This window comes from Olea europaea, chromosome 2, assembly GCF_002742605.1.
Source record: "Olea europaea var. sylvestris chromosome 2, O_europaea_v1, whole genome shotgun sequence".
Classification (NCBI taxonomy): domain Eukaryota; kingdom Viridiplantae; phylum Streptophyta; class Magnoliopsida; order Lamiales; family Oleaceae; genus Olea; species Olea europaea.
This window is the reverse complement of record NC_036238.1, coordinates 12002603-12020010: the sequence shown is the minus strand read 5'-3', so window position 1 is coordinate 12020010 and position 17408 is coordinate 12002603. Positions and strand designations below refer to the sequence as shown.

Below are 17408 nucleotides of genomic sequence, written 5' to 3'. Positions count from 1 at the left end.
TTATCCATTTTTTAATTTGTTCCATATAATCCCACACCAAGCAGTATCAAGATTTTCAAAGGACTTACTTTGTTTTCTGTGGTACTTATTGGAACTTTTCCAAATTGGAGTTTCTTTTAATGTTTGTGAATCTCTTGAATGGTTCAAAGAAATCACTTTTCGAAGCTTTAACAAAAATGATCCATTTCAAGAAGCACATCTTGAGGCAAAGAAATTCTTCGAATGGTTTTATCCTATTTCTCATTGGATAAAAATGTTTGAAGCATTTTCTTTAAAATTTAGAGATTTGAGAACTTTTCAAAACAATGTTTTTGTAATTCTGATTTTCCAACGGCAAGGATATTTTACAGAAACAGGTTCTTATGAACACTTCTCTTATGTCAAGGAGTATGCAGTCCAACCTTTCAATCTCCATCAAGATTGGGAAAGGTATCTAAAGGAGTTTCGAGAATTTCAAAGAAAAATGGCTGAAATCAACCAGACATAGAAGATGATGCTCCATGGGAAATTCTACCTCTAGACTATGCAACCAAGATTCAGCAAGACACTCAGAAACACAGAGAAGGACAATGCCAAATTTTTGGACAAGTATTTGGACACTATCCATCTGCTACTTGGGAAAGTGACAAAACCCATTGGAACCAGCTTTACTTGGGAAGGCCACATCAATGCCTTGGAGAAATATCTAAATATCCAGAAACCACACCAGAAGGACAAAAATTGCGTAATAATCTCTGGAATGAATTTCAAGAAAAAATGAAAATTGATAAAATGGACGTGGACAAACCAGGATCAAGCAATCCAGACAAACAAAACTCAAGATATTTGAACACGGAAATAAATTATAATGACAGTGTTTTCCAGAACTCTCAAGATCCATATGATTATGGAACACAGTCGTATGATTTTGATCCAACAGACCCAGACACTCTTGAAAAATTGGAAGAAAAATTGTTTGAAGAAAAATTTGACACTACAACTTGGCCTTGGTGGAAGCAACATGGACTCCCCTCTGATTCAGATGATTCAAATGAACCTGGACGAGAAGCAAATCTTGGAACACCTTGATGACTCAACAGCTCGTGTAAAATAATCATTTTGTCGTTTGCAATAAAATCCCTTTTAAAAAGTAGTTTATTTACTTTTTAAAAGATGGTTGTAAAATTATTGTACTAAAAGTAGTGAGTCATGCTAGTAAAATGATGAGTTATGTCCTTTTAAGTTGTGAGTCATGACCTTGTGTAATAAGTATTGTACTAAAAGTGATGAGTCATTGGTAGTATTATTAGTTTTGTATCGGTTGTATCGGTTGTATGATGAGGCTCCTCCTCTATATAAGGAGCTCTTATCTTTCATTGAGGATCATCTCGAGCTCAGCTCTTCCTAGTAAAAAGTTTGTTCCTCTTAACAATGTTTTTCTAAAATCTTTTCTTTGTTCTTCCATAGTCTTGATAACTGTGAAAATTTCAGAATGAATAAGTAAGAGTAAGATCTAAGTAGTATCAAAAGTATGCTCTGCAATTGCCTCTTTGAGGATCCTCTGCATCAGAAAATTTGGTATTACTGATTATATGATCCTATATGAAGGTTTGGTAATACCGAAAGTCAGACCTATGTTGTTGCCCAAAGGACTTGTTGTGGGCTAGAATACAGAGTGTTACCACACCCCCACTATGCTGGTGTGGACTAAAATACATCAACAGAAGCGTTTATTTTCAATTCATTAATTTGCCTAATCAAGAATACCTAAACATATGCAATGAGCGAAATATGTGCCAAATGCAATTATGCAAACAGTGGTAACAGTTGACGAATGGATCCAAGATACAAAAATTGGGTTGGAGCCGTTTGAGAATCGGGTCCCATTTTCGAGCGGTTTGAGAAATAGGGTCCCACCAAAGCTTTCTGCATTTCAAAAAATAAAATTTTCTGTTGATTTGAAATTTATTGAGAGGGATGAAATGTGACGGTGTTTTGACTTTCTCTTACAGAAACCTGTCTGTAGTTTTGTTTTCTAATGTAGTTCTTCTTGAAACTAGGGGCCTCATTTTCTATATGCAACTCTTTCTTCTTGATTCCTTCACCATTTTTGGATACCCTTCTTCTTGTTCCTCACCTCCTCTTTTTCGCTTCGTTTTTACCCTTTCTTTCTTTCTTTTATACTTTTCTTGAATAGCTTGAAACCAAGAAAACCTTTTGTGCACTTAAATAAGAGTGCGCTGTAGCAGAAAGGTTGCTGTAGAATCTGAAATATTAAGAAGGATGAGTGCTTCAAAGTTCATAAAATGTGTGACTGTGGGAGACGGTGCTGTGGGCAAAACCTGCATGCTCATTTGTTACACCAGTAACAAGTTCCCAACTGTGAGTTTAAGAGTTCAAATCTCTGTTTTTTAAGTTTGGCTATCAATTTCCCCAGGCCCAGGCACTCATTTTTGTGGGTTCTTATCCAAATCCTTCAAGATAATCAGTTCATAATTTTGTAGGTTTTTGCAGCATTAATTTTTGTATTCTTGAATCTTTTTAATTTTTTTCTTTTTATGTTTTTTGAAAATTTGGCAATCTTGATAGCTAACTCTGTGTATGCTGGTTTTCGATTGTCATCATGTTTATCATTGCTAGTGTAGAGAAGGGATTAGGGCTTAGTCAGTCACGGATTCTTAATCTATTTACATCTGCCCATTTTTTTTTTTTTTTCTCATTCTTGTCTCTTACGTGTGGCAGGATTATATTCCAACAGTGTTTGACAATTTTAGTGCTAATGTGGCTGTAGATGGCAGTATTGTCAACTTAGGACTATGGGATACTGCAGGTATTATTTTATATGTATATTGTTCTCAATTTAGGGTTTCTTGAGAGGCTTTAGTTATTTCCTAATTGTTTTAATCTGTGTAATTTAAAGGTCAGGAAGATTATAGCAGGTTGAGGCCATTGAGTTACAGAGGTGCTGACATATTTGTATTGGCTTTCTCTTTAATCAGTAGGGCCAGCTATGAAAATGTCCTCAAGAAGGTGGGATACTTTCATTCACTAAAATCTTAAAAGATGGTTCCTTCAGCCTTTAGAGCATGTCGGCCACCATCAAGTATTGGACAAGACTAAACAGTGGGAATGACAAAATGTTAAATCGTTTTTCATTTAATATTATCAACTACTACATATTATGGTGAACAAGTTTGCTGCTAGCATTTCCTAATGAGTTGGCCTAAAAATTACATATGAAATTCGGTTTGATTTTCATTTCAGTGGATGCCTGAACTTCGTCGCTTCGCGCCTAATGTTCCAGTTGTGCTTGTTGGAACAAAGTTAGGTATGCTATGAACTGTTTCAATTACAATCTAATGTTTCATAATGATTGTTTGGGTTTCAAGCAGTCGGATATTTTCCTGATTATACCTTCGAACTTTTTATCTGCTTTTAACTACAGATCTTCGTGAAGACAGAGGATATCTAGCTGATCATATGGGATCTAACATCATTACAACTGCCCAGGTGAGAAGTGTTTTTTGATGTTTTCTTTTCCCTGTATCAAGTAATTGAGCTTGATATATGGTATCAGCTAATCTGGATTCATTTATAGGGGGAGGAGCTGAGGAAACAAATTGGTGCGGCAGCTTATATAGAATGCAGCTCGAAGACTCAGCAGGTGGGGGTTATATATGAGTTTTGATGATTGCCTATATCGAAACCTGCATTCGGAATAATTTTCAGAAAATTATATATTAACAAGATTTTATCCTACCAAAGCTAATTTTACTCAACTTGTTGCTAGAATGTGAAAGCTATTTTCGATACTGCAATAAAGATTGTGATTCAACCTCCAAGGAGGAAGGAGATTCCAAGGAAGAAGAGAGATAGGAGCACCGGTTGCTCGATTGTGTGAGTGCTGCTAATCTATTTGCATTCTATATAATTTGCGCTTGTTTCTGATACACTGCCGAAGAATTGTAGATATTTATGAATGTGAATTGAGGTACTAACTCAGAAATCTTAAGGAAGCATCATTTACCAAAGTTTGCTCCGACTATCACTAATCCTAAATTGACCCATGGTTTGCTTGACAGTTGACAGCATGGCACTTGAAATAGTAACATAATTTCCAAATTGAGAAACTGATGCTATGATTAGTATAAAGAGATAGATTATGGGCATATTCCATTCAAGAAAAATAACTCGATGAGATGAGTTAATGGCATTATGTTTACATAAATTTTTAACTGCATCTGAAAGTTGCACATCATTGCTTTCGTATGTTATGTTGTCTTCAAGATAGATTGGCAACTAGGATATTTGCTCGCTAGTGATCTTTTTCTCAATGTATTTATTTATTTATTTATTTGTAAAGAAAGGGCCACTGAGATTAAATCTCTTGGGTGAAATCTCATGAATGGGAACTTACACATGAAATTTCTTTTTATTCTTTTCTTTTCTTTTCCTTTCTTTTTTTTTTTTTTTGTTTTGTTGGGGTCGAAAGGAGTTTGGTTGATTGACAGTAGACCGTATCTGTACTAGTTTGCGGTTAAGAGTTTTTAAGTTGAAATAGGGGCATTTCATTCTAGCCAAGCGGGCCCAACTGTTGTTATTACCTTAGCTCAGGCAAGAAACTAAACAAATTTTCTTACACAAAACGACATTCTAATAACATACTCTTGCACTTTTTTTCAAAATTTACTCCAACTTTTGCTACTTCTACAATGATTTCAAAACTTCGCATGTTTCTTTCTAAATTCTGGTTTCAATTTCTTTGTACAGCAGGGGAATTGTCTGTGGAGGCTGTGCTGCTTAGCAAATGTTGACATTGTGTATGCTGGATCTCTAACATGACAAGTTCTACCTTCTCTGTGCATGCGTGTATTAACTACTTCGTTAAAGGGTGATGTACCAATGTGGTTTTGATGCAGTTATTTTTCCTACAACCTGACCAGTGAATGGCAGGGAGAATTGATCATTCTCTCTGGTCTTGTAACACTGTATTTTCACTTCTGTTGTGTGTGATGATGTGATTACTTATAGAATTGAATGATATTTCTCATTTGTTTCATTGTCTATTATAATCTCCATAGATTGTTTCATGAGATCAACAAGACCTATTCTGCTTGATTCTTCGTTAAAATACGTAATAGACACTATTGGCACATTTGGTGAGTTAGACATTGAAAATGGACTCTAATGACATGTTTGTTACGCTGAACTAAATAGATAATCCAGCAAGTTTTGTAATGTACTTATGTTGTTTGGACTCTCTAATTAGGGAAGTCAATAAGACCTATTCTGATTGATTCTTAGTTAAAATACGTAATAGACACTAATGGCACATTTGGTAAGTTAGACATTGAAAATGGACTCTGATGACATGTTTGTTACGCTGAACTAAATAGATAATCCAGCAAGTTTTGTAATGTACTTATATTGTTTGGACTCTCTAATTAGGCACGTCAAACTTCATTGAAACGAAATGGAACTTGTCAACTGGTTTAGTCCAGTTGTCTGAGGAAGTGGGAAAAAAAGGGTGGTTATCTTGATCCTTTTTTTTTCTTTTTTTTTAATCGGTAAGTTGGTTATCTTGATTCTTGAACTAAGAATCGGTTGATTTGGTTCGGGAGTTTAGCAGTTTCTGTCCCTTTTTTTTCCAAATTGGTTATTATATTTCATTAAAAATTTGAGAAATTGTATTTGCAAGATTTAGATCTTGTTGATGAACTCTATTTTGTGAATGTTGTGATAGTAAAAGTTATTCAGAATGAACTAAATAAATAAATAAAGAAGCAAAGGCGTACAGTCTTGAAATAAATAAATAAATAATCAGATTTACATTGTATGTTGGGAGACATTAGGTTGGACTCCCAAACATTTTATATTATGAAGTGTAAATTGGTCCCTCAACTATTAAAAGGAAGGTTTTGACTCTCCATCTTGTTTGATACTGTGAGATTCAGTTTCCATCTGACGAAATCTTTTATTCTGATATATTTAATATGTTTAAATAATTTTATAAAAAGTGTTTAAAAGTTTATAAAGAAAGCTAACTTTTTTTTTTTTTTTTTTTTTAAAAAAAAAAAATAAAAAAAAAAAAAAAAAACCAAAAACCAAAATCAAAATGAATTTTTTTTTTCCTTTCCTTTTTGTTTGTTCAACGGATGTATGTTTTAAAATTTTAATTTTAATTTTAATTTTTGGTTTTTGTTTTTTAGTCTTTTCATATTTAATTTATAGTAAGGTCATAAGAGTTAAATTTTTGTTTTTTTTTCCCTAAAAAAAATAATGTTCAAAATAACAATTTTCATCTGGTGGTGATCCAAACTCACAAGATTGAATAGGTTGGGGAGTTAAAACTTCAATTCTAAAGATTGGAGATTTGATTTCACACTTTATGAAAAATGAGAGAGTTCAATCCTAATTTTCCTATAATTACCAAAGAACGCAAACATAAAAATAATTAAAATGGAATTACGTGAAAAAAAATTTGAAAAATTGTTTCTTTTATTTCCATGAAAAATGAACGAAATCATGTGCACTCAAGTGGCACTTGGCATTAGAAAATAGGTTTGATTAAACATTTGATGAAAAATAATAGGGGAAATTGCAGCAGTGATCCTAAATCTTTGAATTTTTAGTAGGATCCTAAATCTTTGAATTTTTAGTAGACTTTACCATAAATTTCAATTTGTACTAGCGAAAATCTCAAACATTTGAAAAAATTAACAGTTGGAGTCCATCCTCTTTTTCGTTAGTTGACAAAAAAATAATTTTGACCACATTATTAACTATTGGGAGAGTTTGTTAAATAGCTAGTCAATCAGTGTATTTGATTAAATAACTTTGTTTCAATGTTTGTTGGTCAAATGACCCTTAATTATAAAATACAATAAACAAATAATATTAAATGTACTAAACACCCTCACATTGGGAAATACTCAAACACCCCTTTCAATTCAATCAAATTCCTCAATTTGTCTCCAAAATGCATCATGTTCTCTCTCCATGCTTGTTACCCTAAAATCTTATTATTCATTATATTCTTCACCTATCTTCTCCAATATTTTGGACATTTGAAAAAGAATTTTGGTTTATGTATTATGTACATTGAAATCTTTACTAAATTTGAAGAAAAAAAAATGTATTTTTAGAAATCTCATGTACATTGGTACTTTTATTATTAAATATAGTATGAAATAATATTTTAATTAATTTTATTTTCGCATTTGATGTATTTTGCACTGTCAGCAACTATTTAACGATGACATCGATTGGTGTAAAACGACACTACAGTCGTTATATTCTATGTAAAATATAAAAATGATGTTCAAAAATTAAATATTATTTATTTAATAGTGACTAATTTCAAAATATACACTGCATCAATTATTAATATCATGTTTATATACGTAACGACACTTATATCGATTTCATAACAGTAATGACATTTGCGCTGTTCTCTTTTTCATTTTGATTAAGTAATGAATATATTTCTCAAATTTTGCAAATGGCATCTCCATCTTACAACTTAAATAAGTTCAACTTATCGAACATCGGGCTTTGAAGGGTTTTGAGTGCTCATACTCATATTTATAGACAGAACGGCACACGTGACGTTTAACGGCACTTGTGTCGTTCTGTTGACTTCTCTAATATTTTTATTTCTTTTCCACTGTAACGACTTCGAGCATTGTACCCCCTAATTTAAGAAAGTCATAAATGTTAGTTATATGACAAATATCGATAGGATTAACATATATTATACGATATCGAGTGGGGTGATATCACAAATCATGATTGACATTTGTTAAAAAATATAATTAATCAGTACATCTCTCAAATTTTTTAAATGACACGTCTATCTTGCAACATAAATGTGTTCAACATATCGAATATCGGGTCTCGGACGAGTCGTGACTACTCATACTTGTATTTATGGATATAACGACACACATGACGTTTAACGACACTTGTGTCGTTCTGTTGATGGACATATCCCAAACATTGATTTCTTGGCGTTTTTCTCATTTTATTCCAAGCACCACCCAAGAAAATGATGCGATGTCTTACATTAGGCGTCGAGGCGCTCCTCTTGTCATCTAGTGCGAGTTTTAGTTTTTGCCATTTTTAAAGCCCGTATAAACTTCACATCCAACAAAAACATTAGGGGAAGTATAAATAGAGGAATGAAGGCACCTTTGAAGGATTCCACACATTAAAATACAAAGAACACAACTTGAAATTCAAGAGAGCGAGTAAAATGAGAAAAACATCAAGAAACCAAGGGTTTAAGATTGGAAGAAGAAAATCTAGGAGCAAGATTCATCCCTTTTTCTACAAATTCAATGATGTACTCAATAAAAATATTTTATTTTCGTTATACATTATGAATAGTTAAATTCTATATTAGGGCAAACAATGTATTTATTTGAGACTCTTTATTTATTTTAGGGTAATTAGCACAAAATGTCCCTACCTTTCATGATTTTTGTGGAAAAGGTCCATACCTTTCGTTTTTTGGCGCATTTCATCCCTACCTTTACCTTTTCTTGTGCAAAACATCATTTTTATCATTTTTCTCAATAAAAGCTATAAAATGACTAATATATCATTCTATTTAAATAAGAAAAATAAAGAACTAAATGCAATTGTATTTCCAAATAAAAAAATAAAAAAATTCTCTACCTCCACCTCCTCTTTTGAACTTTTTTAAAAATTGAAACTATGATTGCAATTAGTTCTTTATTTTTTTTATTTAAATAGAATGATATATTAGTCATTTTATAACTTTTTATTGAGAAAAATGATGAAAATGATGTTTTTCACAAGAAAAGGTAAAGATAGAGATGCAATGCGCCAAAAATAAAAGGCAGGGACGTTTTCCACAAAAATCATGAAAGATAGGAACGTTTTGTACTAATTACCCTTTATTTTATTCAAAGTTCTAGTTCTTTAAAAGTTTATATTTTGATTTTATTTATGTATTTAATGCTTTGAATTACTTGATCAATAATTCAATGTTTTTGTAATCTTTTACAAATCGAAATGTGAGTTTTAGATTTATACCATATAGTAAAATTCGATAATTTAGTATAACATATAGAGATACTTATATGATTATTGATGTCATTATATGGGTTTTTAGAACAATTAGTGGGTTTAACTAAGATTGTTTCGCATAAAGATACGTGATTGAATTAGTTAAATAGATTTAATGAGAACTCAAGTATGATAAATTGAGTACAATAGAAGAATTCGATCAAAGACTATCTTGAATTAAGGCCTAAATGTGATCAATAGATGAATTGTTATGCTCTAATATCCATTCCATATTTGAAACATCAATTCGATCTTTGTGAGCAATTTTGATATTCTCAATTAGTTAGATCAAAAATCACCAAATCACAATTCTTTATTTTCTTCATCAAATAAAAGTTTGAAATATTAAATTAGATTTTAAATTATAGTCCTCGCAGGAACAATAATTCGAATTCAAAGTCCACTATATTATCTGTTACGATATCATACACTTGCGATAAAATAAAGCAACAAGTTTTTTATGCTATTGTCAAGGACTATTTACATTTAGTCTTAATTTATATTATTTTTTTTATTATTATTTGACTTTTTTTTTTTCAAATAAAAGGGTGTTCTTTTCTGCTTTGTTCCCAAGTCGACAATCTAGAATTGTTTGATCCGAAAGTAGAACGTACCATCAGATACAAATTCAAAGGACACCAACAAAAACAGAAATATCATATGGTTGACGATCAAAACATTTTAATACAGCCAATTGGACAAGTAGCCATGAGGATAGCGATGCCACTAAATCAACAAAATGAATAAGTAGAGATACATGAAGAGAGACTTGTCAGTCTCAATGTTCTTGATGATGCCTTGAGCAGTCTATAGAGTTCCTCCATGTGAAACCTGGGAAAGGGGCAGCAAATGTGAGGACCACGCTACGCAATTACTTGACAGGAAATCAAGTCGAGAAAACTTTCAGCGCTGGAAGTAAGGTAACACTCTGGAGCTGCTGAATTTTGTGCTTTTGTTTCTTCCTACTTATTTAGAGGGTGTCACGCAATGGAACCGTAGATAGCACCCAATTTTTCCGATTCGGCAGTTCGTCTAGCATAATATTTACAATACAAGAATGTCATTCATTAGGTAACCAGATTGTTTTTTGTGGGCAGATTGAAGTGACACGTAAGGCTCTTGACATACTTACTGGTGGAAAGTTTAAATGCATGGTGCAAACTAGATTGGTCACTGCTTCACATAACTACAGACATCTAAAGATTGTATTGGGTGGCTTGCCTCCATCTTGAACTCTATCTATCCAATTACAATCTCTTGTGATTCAGTATAAATTAGATGGTTGACAGCCATGGTTTCAAAACAAGGCACCAGTCGGTAATGGATGCTTTTGTTTAGATGGTGAATATGTTTGGTAATTGATTAATGGTATATGAACATGGTGTATATAAGAACTTTGAAATTTGGTGAATTCAGGTCATCATGTAATATGAATTCATAAAGCCGTATATAATATATTTAATACAGTGATCACCCAATGCCTAACACTTCATGAGATATTAAGGGGAGGAGGGGACGATAACTACGGGAGTTTGGTCTGAAAAAGAGATAAGCACAGCATGGGGCAGTCAATCGTTCCTCAGTTGGGTTCTAAAAGTGTCGTTTCTGCTAAACTGGAAAGTCTTTTTCTTTTCGTTTTATCCATGTTTAGTCTCTTATATATATTTCTTTATGCTACACAGGTAAGATGCTTCACTGAGGAAACTGTAATATCATAAAATGTAATTTTTTTTCATGTGTCCAATCTTGGATGAGTATTATTTTGTCACGAATCTTATACGATGATCCAATTGTATGTACAATCGGCCATTCCTATATTTAATTTTGTTCTCTGTTCTCTGTTCTCTGTTCTCTGTTCTTTTGACAGATTGACGAGGCAGATACATTCAAAGAAACCAAACAATACTTACAAAGATGGTTCCCAGTACGCCTTTATGGACTTGGTATGCTATTTTCTGTCTTAATTTTTATATGATGGCGTCAATTGTAGGCACACTTTTCAGGTAAATTTAATCCACTTTGAGAATATTAAGGTTACTGTCAAAGCATTATCAACACACAGAATAGAGAAAAAAAGTGGTGAAAAAGCTCACTCATATGCTAAGCTACACCTCTGCCCTATTAACATTTTCAAATTCTCTTGATATTATTAGCCTGCAGAGAGCAAGATGGTAGATTCCACTGCCAGATAATTTCATGCTGTTCAATTGTTGGAAGGAGTAAAACACCATTGAAGTAGGATATCTTTACATTAGAAGCAGTTTGATGACATTTAGCTATGTTTGGCTTTTCTTAAACTCTAATTTAAGTTGTTTTTATCTACTCATTTCGTAGGACCCATAACTTACTGTCCACTTATTATCTAAATATTCTATAGGACCCGCAACTTATAAGCACTTGGACCAACATAAGGGCACATGCATTGTGGTGTTTAATCTCAGACAGAGATTGCGAGTTCAAATTATACGTTTGTTGCATGTCCATTTGAAACCATTTTCTGCTCTCAGACTAAATATTATGATAATTAGGAGGCAAATAGTTCTTTCATATATTTGGTACTTTAATGGTACTTAATAGATCTAATTCTTCTCTTCGTATACACTATCACAGTGGAGATTAGTAGCTTTCCTCCTCCTGTTTTATTTATTTTCACTCTGGAATATACTTGAGGAAACTGGTTTCATCCTAGAGAAAGTGCTTTTCTTTAGTAATTAACATGCAGTGGTACTGGAAGGCTAGTCATATTCCTAATTTTAATGGGTTCTGTATGATATATTCCAGAGTTCATTTGAAGAATTCCGTCTCAACGAGAAGGATGTTGGGGACAAATCGAAGTGGCTGAAAGAAGACATGGACTGCAATTTGCTATTCTGGAAGGGAAAAGTATTCTTCGACTCTCGCACCTCTTTTTCTGATTGAATCACAAGCTTTATAATAATTATTTTGGCGCTTGCCTTCTAAAATTTGTCAGTTGTTACCTAAGGAAGCAAAATCCTTTTGAATACAATCTCAAAATGACCATCTGATTTTTTGTTGTAGGTTGTTGATTTTGAACTCCCTATAACTGTAAAGTTGACTGTAGTTGAAGTTGATCTAGGTGTAAAAGGCGACACAGCACAAGGTACTTTAATGTGTCTCTTGGTTTCTATGCCCTTTTTATTTGTGACGGATGGAAATACAAGTTGAAGAAAAATAAAAGGGCGTGAACAAGATATGAATCAGCGCCATATGTGCCTGATGAAAGATCGTTAACCTATGTTTAGCAATTGTAACATGCTTCTACCTATTTGGCTTCTTGTTCCTTTTAATCATCATTTGTGGTTGTCAATCGTTTGTAGGTGGATCTAAGCCAGCAACTGTTGATACGGGTGCTGTGGTGACTGTCCCATTATTCATAAAAAGAAGCCAAGAAATAATGGTGGATACTAGAACCGGGCAATACATGAGTCGGGCATAGACTATTTAGATGTATATTATTTTTGTACTGAGTAGAAGATTTTGCCATCTTTAACTATTTTGGACATCCAAAGACCCTTTTTCCCATGTGGATTCAAGAAAATGTTCTATGGCTGTTCATTGTAGACGGGCTTCTGGCTTTATTAGTAAACAGATTGAAGATGCATCTTTTCGAGAACAAATATAAAATATTATATTGTCTTATGTACTGAATATGCACTTCTTCTATTAGTCGTGCATACGCGTTCTAGCTACACTAGAAGTTTTACAGAGATCAGACAGGAATCATATCCTCAATATCTAATCATATGAGTATTACTGATTTGAATGCTTGTTGAGGCTAACATTTGTAGTCTCTATCTGTGGCACCACCCTCTTTTCACCGCTAAACCATATACACTACAAGCTTCTAATGACCTTCCTTATCTGTTCAACCCCATGAATTAAAATGTTGAATGGAATCCTGCTGTCATCTCTAGTCTAAAATCTCAGACGCCTTATCATTCTCTTTTCCATTGCAAAAGGCTTCAATCACTAGATCATATGTACAAGAGTAGATGGCACAATCCTTGTGCTACATTTTCACAAACGCTTCATACACATCATACAACAGTGCATCGTCTTTTTGTGAACTCCAGCACAACCCTCTCAACAAAGTGTTTTGTCACTCTCTCATCGACTTGAAAATCAATCCCGATCATCTCTTTATAGATCCCCACATCTGCATTAGTTTTATCCCATTGCAGCATTCCATGTAACAATATACTATAACTTGTGAAATCCGGCTTGCAAATTCCTCTCCTACATTTGCTTCGACAAACCAATAGCATCCAAAGGCTTTCCCTTCTTAAAGTAACGATTAAACAGAGTGTTGTAAGTGACTACATTTGGTGTCAATCCCATTTCTAAAACTTCGGCAAGAAATTCCAATGCCCCATTTAATCTGTTCACTCTGCAAAAATCATCCATCATCACAGTATTAACCATAAATATCTGGTTTGATCAAAGATTTCTTGATATTCATAGCAATTCATAGGCTTCCTCCACTCTCCCACGTAGCATAGCCCCTTCACCAAGCAATTATATGTATTGATTGTTGGCTCACATCCTGTTTTAGTCATTATATTAGACACCTCATAGAAATCAAGCAATCTTCCATTTTGACAGAATGAATTGATCAATGTAGTGAATGGGTTCGAACATATTTTCCAGCATACAATTCAAAACAGTTTTCGCTTTGTTTTATCTCATTCTTATTGCAGTAGCAAGTCACCAAAATTGAGTATGAATAGCACAAATGGCACGGTTTGTCGTCTGCCCGCTCTCTGGAATTTATCCACAGCTTTTTTTGTTATACTTTCTTCTTATCATATTTGGTCTCTCACTTAAAACTTTTGATTTTCAACTTAATTTTTCAATAACATCACGTTGGTATGCAAAGTTGTCCGCATGAGATAAATTCCTATTCGATCCTTATATTTGACATTGTAAATGCATGTAGTCTAATATGGAATTAAAACCACTAATTGGCAAAAGAAAATGTTTATTTAGCGAAAGTACATGACAATCAAAATCAAGTACTCACACCCTAAATTTCAGAGGGATTTATGTCATGATATTTCCCTTTTACAGTGAGGAAATCTTTTGTTACTCTCTGATTAGGCTTTAGAAATTTCTTTGGCGCCATATGAATACCCCAAACTCGGCTCCAGCCCCCACACCGCCTTTGTTGAATTGACTTTGACACCAAATTTGATTGCGCTTGGTAGCTTGGCTCCGACAAGCTCCTCCCTATCATGGCTTGCTTTAGCTGCACCTTGAATGACTTCCTCTCATATCGATCCAGCAATGTGCTTTCTTCATCCCCAAACCTTTTCAGAATTTCCTCAATTTCATCAATTGTTGTCATCTCTAAGAGCAAATTCTTTATCACTACAAAAAGACAACGTGATTGAAACAGATAATGGGCTCAAGGGTCGCAATCTTGAAGGATGAGTGACTCAAAAATACCGAATCTATTCTAATTGCACAATGATTTTGACAATGAGAGACGCACTATATATAGCGGTTTTATGCTGACGAATAATAAATATAGCACAACTATTTATGTGGTGAATCACTTTGACATTTAGGTAGGTGGTTACATTTATTAATATCGTTTAAATTAGGCTATATTACACAATAGTCTCTAACCTTTGGTCAAAATTAGCAATCTTGTCCCTTGTCTTTCCTTCATCTTATTTTTATCTCCAACCGTCAAAAACTAACAGGTTAATGACATGTTAACGGATTCCATAAAAAATAGGCATCAAGTCAAGTCAACTAACACCATGACTTTAAATGAAAGGACAAATTAGTCTACTCATTATTTGCCTCCTGTTTTTTTATAAAAACAATAAACAAAAATCTTAAATTATTTTATTAAAAAATAAAAAAGATATAAACCCACCGCTACCCCAACTACCCTCCCTCTCGACTAAATTTTTGGAAAAACTACAGAGAAATATTTGATTTCCAACATCAAAAGTAACTCGAAGGAAAATATCTTAGCATAAAACTCCCCAAGTTTTTTCTTTCTCCCTAATGTGGTGGCGAAAACTAGGAAGGAAAACCCCTTGATTTTACGCATGCCACCACATGTGGTAGTGAAATGGAAAATCCAAACCGCCCTCCCCCCTTACAAGTTAGGAGGAGGATGTTCGTGGAAGAAAATTTTCCTTTCAGATTTTAATCTTGTTTATTTATTTATTTATTTTATTTTTATTCTCCTTTTGTTTGGTCATTTAATAAAGAGTCAACTGTAAAATTGGCCTTTCCCTTTTTTGCCATTATGGTTGGAACATTTTTTCCCCCTTAAATAGGTCCTTAATAAGATATTTTTTCAAAGATTGTTGACAAAAATTAGACAAAAAATATTAAGGACAACATCACTACTTTGACCAAAAGTTTGGGACTAAAATTACAATTTCCCCCCTTTAATTTCAAGAAGTAATAAACCATTTCATTTATAACATAAATGCATTTGAAGAAATTAATAATTCAAACAATCCAGTACATCAAATCCAAATATAGATACTATAAATCTTCATTTATTCGGTTTCTATATGTCAATTAGCATTAATTAGGATTTAATTGTACTTTGTATCAGATATTATTTTCTGGATGCAGGAAATCTATTTACTATGATTCATAAATGTGCTTTATTTTACTGGTCAACTGACAATATTTTGAATGAAAACCATCCAAAAAAGCCACAAATGCAACGTTTAGAAAAGTTTGGGGTAACGACTGCAATAAATGAAAGATTGCAAAAAGTCCGCTGGTATTTAAAAAGTTTAAAACTTCAGCTGCAATTATCCCAATAAAATATTATAATTTCATGTATCAAATATTAATATTTTCGATCTTGAGTAATATAAATATTAGATAAAAAGTTTGAACATATTTCATGTATAATTTTTGATAATTTTTAATTAAATAGGAGTTTACTAGGAATCTATACTTTATTGCTTCATTAAAACTAGGGTAAATTATGTACGGGGTTTCAAACCTTTCAAAAATGTTTTGCAAGGTGTCAAACCTTTTGTATTTGACACAACTGTCCTAAGTGTTTGTAAAAAAAGGTAATATAAGGACGTTCAAATAGATCCTCTAAAGGCGTTTTTGGTACCCCCAATCCCAAATATTTGTTAAACTAGATGATATAAATATGTCCAAAGGTCATCAATTGACGAAAAATTGGGAATGATCATTATTAGCAACTCTCCTAAGATTAAGTAAGAAAAATACTGGATTGATCCGAATTTTTTTCCATTTATGTATCATAGAATGAAGGGTTAACTAGGCAAATTAAATAAAATGAATTTCATCTTATGTCTTATGTATAGAATCAAATAGAGAAAAGAGCAACATAGATCCCAAAGATGGTAAATTTTTCTTTCTTATGAGCAAAATGGTCCCTGCATATTTTCACAATTAAAATAGAATAATTAAAAGAAGATAAATAAATAAAAAAGTATTAAACAAAAGAGAATTAAAAAGGGAAAAACCTCATTTTCCTCCTACTCCCGATTCTGCCACCGTCACTTCCACCGTGATGTTGATTGCACCTACACAAATGACAATCAATACAAGAATACAAAAATTCCCACGAAAACTCAAAATTTTGATTGCAATACCAAACAAGAACACAAGTATGTTTTCCAAACCAACCAAGCCGTAGAATAATAAAACAAATCCGACAAACCTAGTGAATCATCAAATGAAAGAAAAGCCCTCAAAATTAAAAAATAAAAAATAAAAATAAAATACCGCCTGAGCCTAAGGCTGGACCGACCTAGATGATGGACCAGATCCTTTGGGCTCAGGACGAGCCCCTTGCAGTTTTAGGCGTAATTCTTCCCCCAACAAACCATCAATGCATCTATAATATCCTACACACTCCGTGACCTCCCAAGGTCAAAGCAATTTATCCTGCAATCCAGATATGTCTCATCAGAATAATCAACTACAAGAGGCACTAAATGCTTAACATTAAAGACATCAACAATATGAATGTGCCTAGGTAATTTCAAACGATATAGGCATTTGGGTTGATCTTTTAAATAATCTCAACTAGTCCAATCATAAGGGAAGATATATGTTGGAAGGACCGTGCTATACGTACATAATCATTTACACAATTGTTTACATCCCACTCACATCATCAAAGTAGGGACCACGGCCGACATTTATTAAATACATGCGAGGCCTGCGTGTTTGTGAGGGAGGGGGGGGGGGGACACGCTTCGGTAACCCCCCCTTCGGTACATATGGTTTATTCCATGTTGGAAACGGTCTTCAATCAAAACAACCTACATAAAATCCCCCACGTTGAACTT

General features: G+C 33.3%; 3 protein-coding genes across 3 annotated transcripts; all 3 read left to right on the top strand.

Moving 5' to 3' along the window:
- Positions 1-1943: 1943 nt before the first annotated feature.
- Positions 1944-5069, top strand: LOC111411069 (rac-like GTP-binding protein ARAC7). The gene is made up of 8 exons (XM_023041643.1): positions 1944-2361; positions 2722-2809; positions 2900-3009; positions 3244-3307; positions 3425-3489; positions 3578-3643; positions 3770-3876; positions 4750-5069. The coding sequence occupies exons 1-8, from the start codon at positions 2263-2265 to the stop codon at positions 4781-4783; spliced, it is 633 nt and encodes a 210-aa protein (XP_022897411.1). The 5' UTR covers positions 1944-2262; the 3' UTR covers positions 4784-5069.
- A 236-nt stretch (positions 5070-5305) lies between these two features.
- On the top strand, positions 5306-11914 carry LOC111372430 (elongation factor P-like). The gene is made up of 6 exons (XM_022994790.1): positions 5306-5317; positions 9879-9992; positions 10170-10277; positions 10940-11015; positions 11063-11075; positions 11854-11914. Exons 1-6 carry the CDS (start codon positions 5306-5308, stop codon positions 11912-11914), a joined length of 384 nt encoding a protein of 127 aa, XP_022850558.1.
- On the top strand, positions 10954-12613 carry LOC111375819 (elongation factor P-like). Its single transcript, XM_022998725.1, has 4 exons — positions 10954-11307; positions 11854-11955; positions 12112-12193; positions 12411-12613. Exons 2-4 carry the CDS (start codon positions 11923-11925, stop codon positions 12527-12529), a joined length of 234 nt encoding a protein of 77 aa, XP_022854493.1. The 5' UTR covers positions 10954-11307; positions 11854-11922; the 3' UTR covers positions 12530-12613.
- Positions 12614-17408: the final 4795 nt, after the last annotated feature.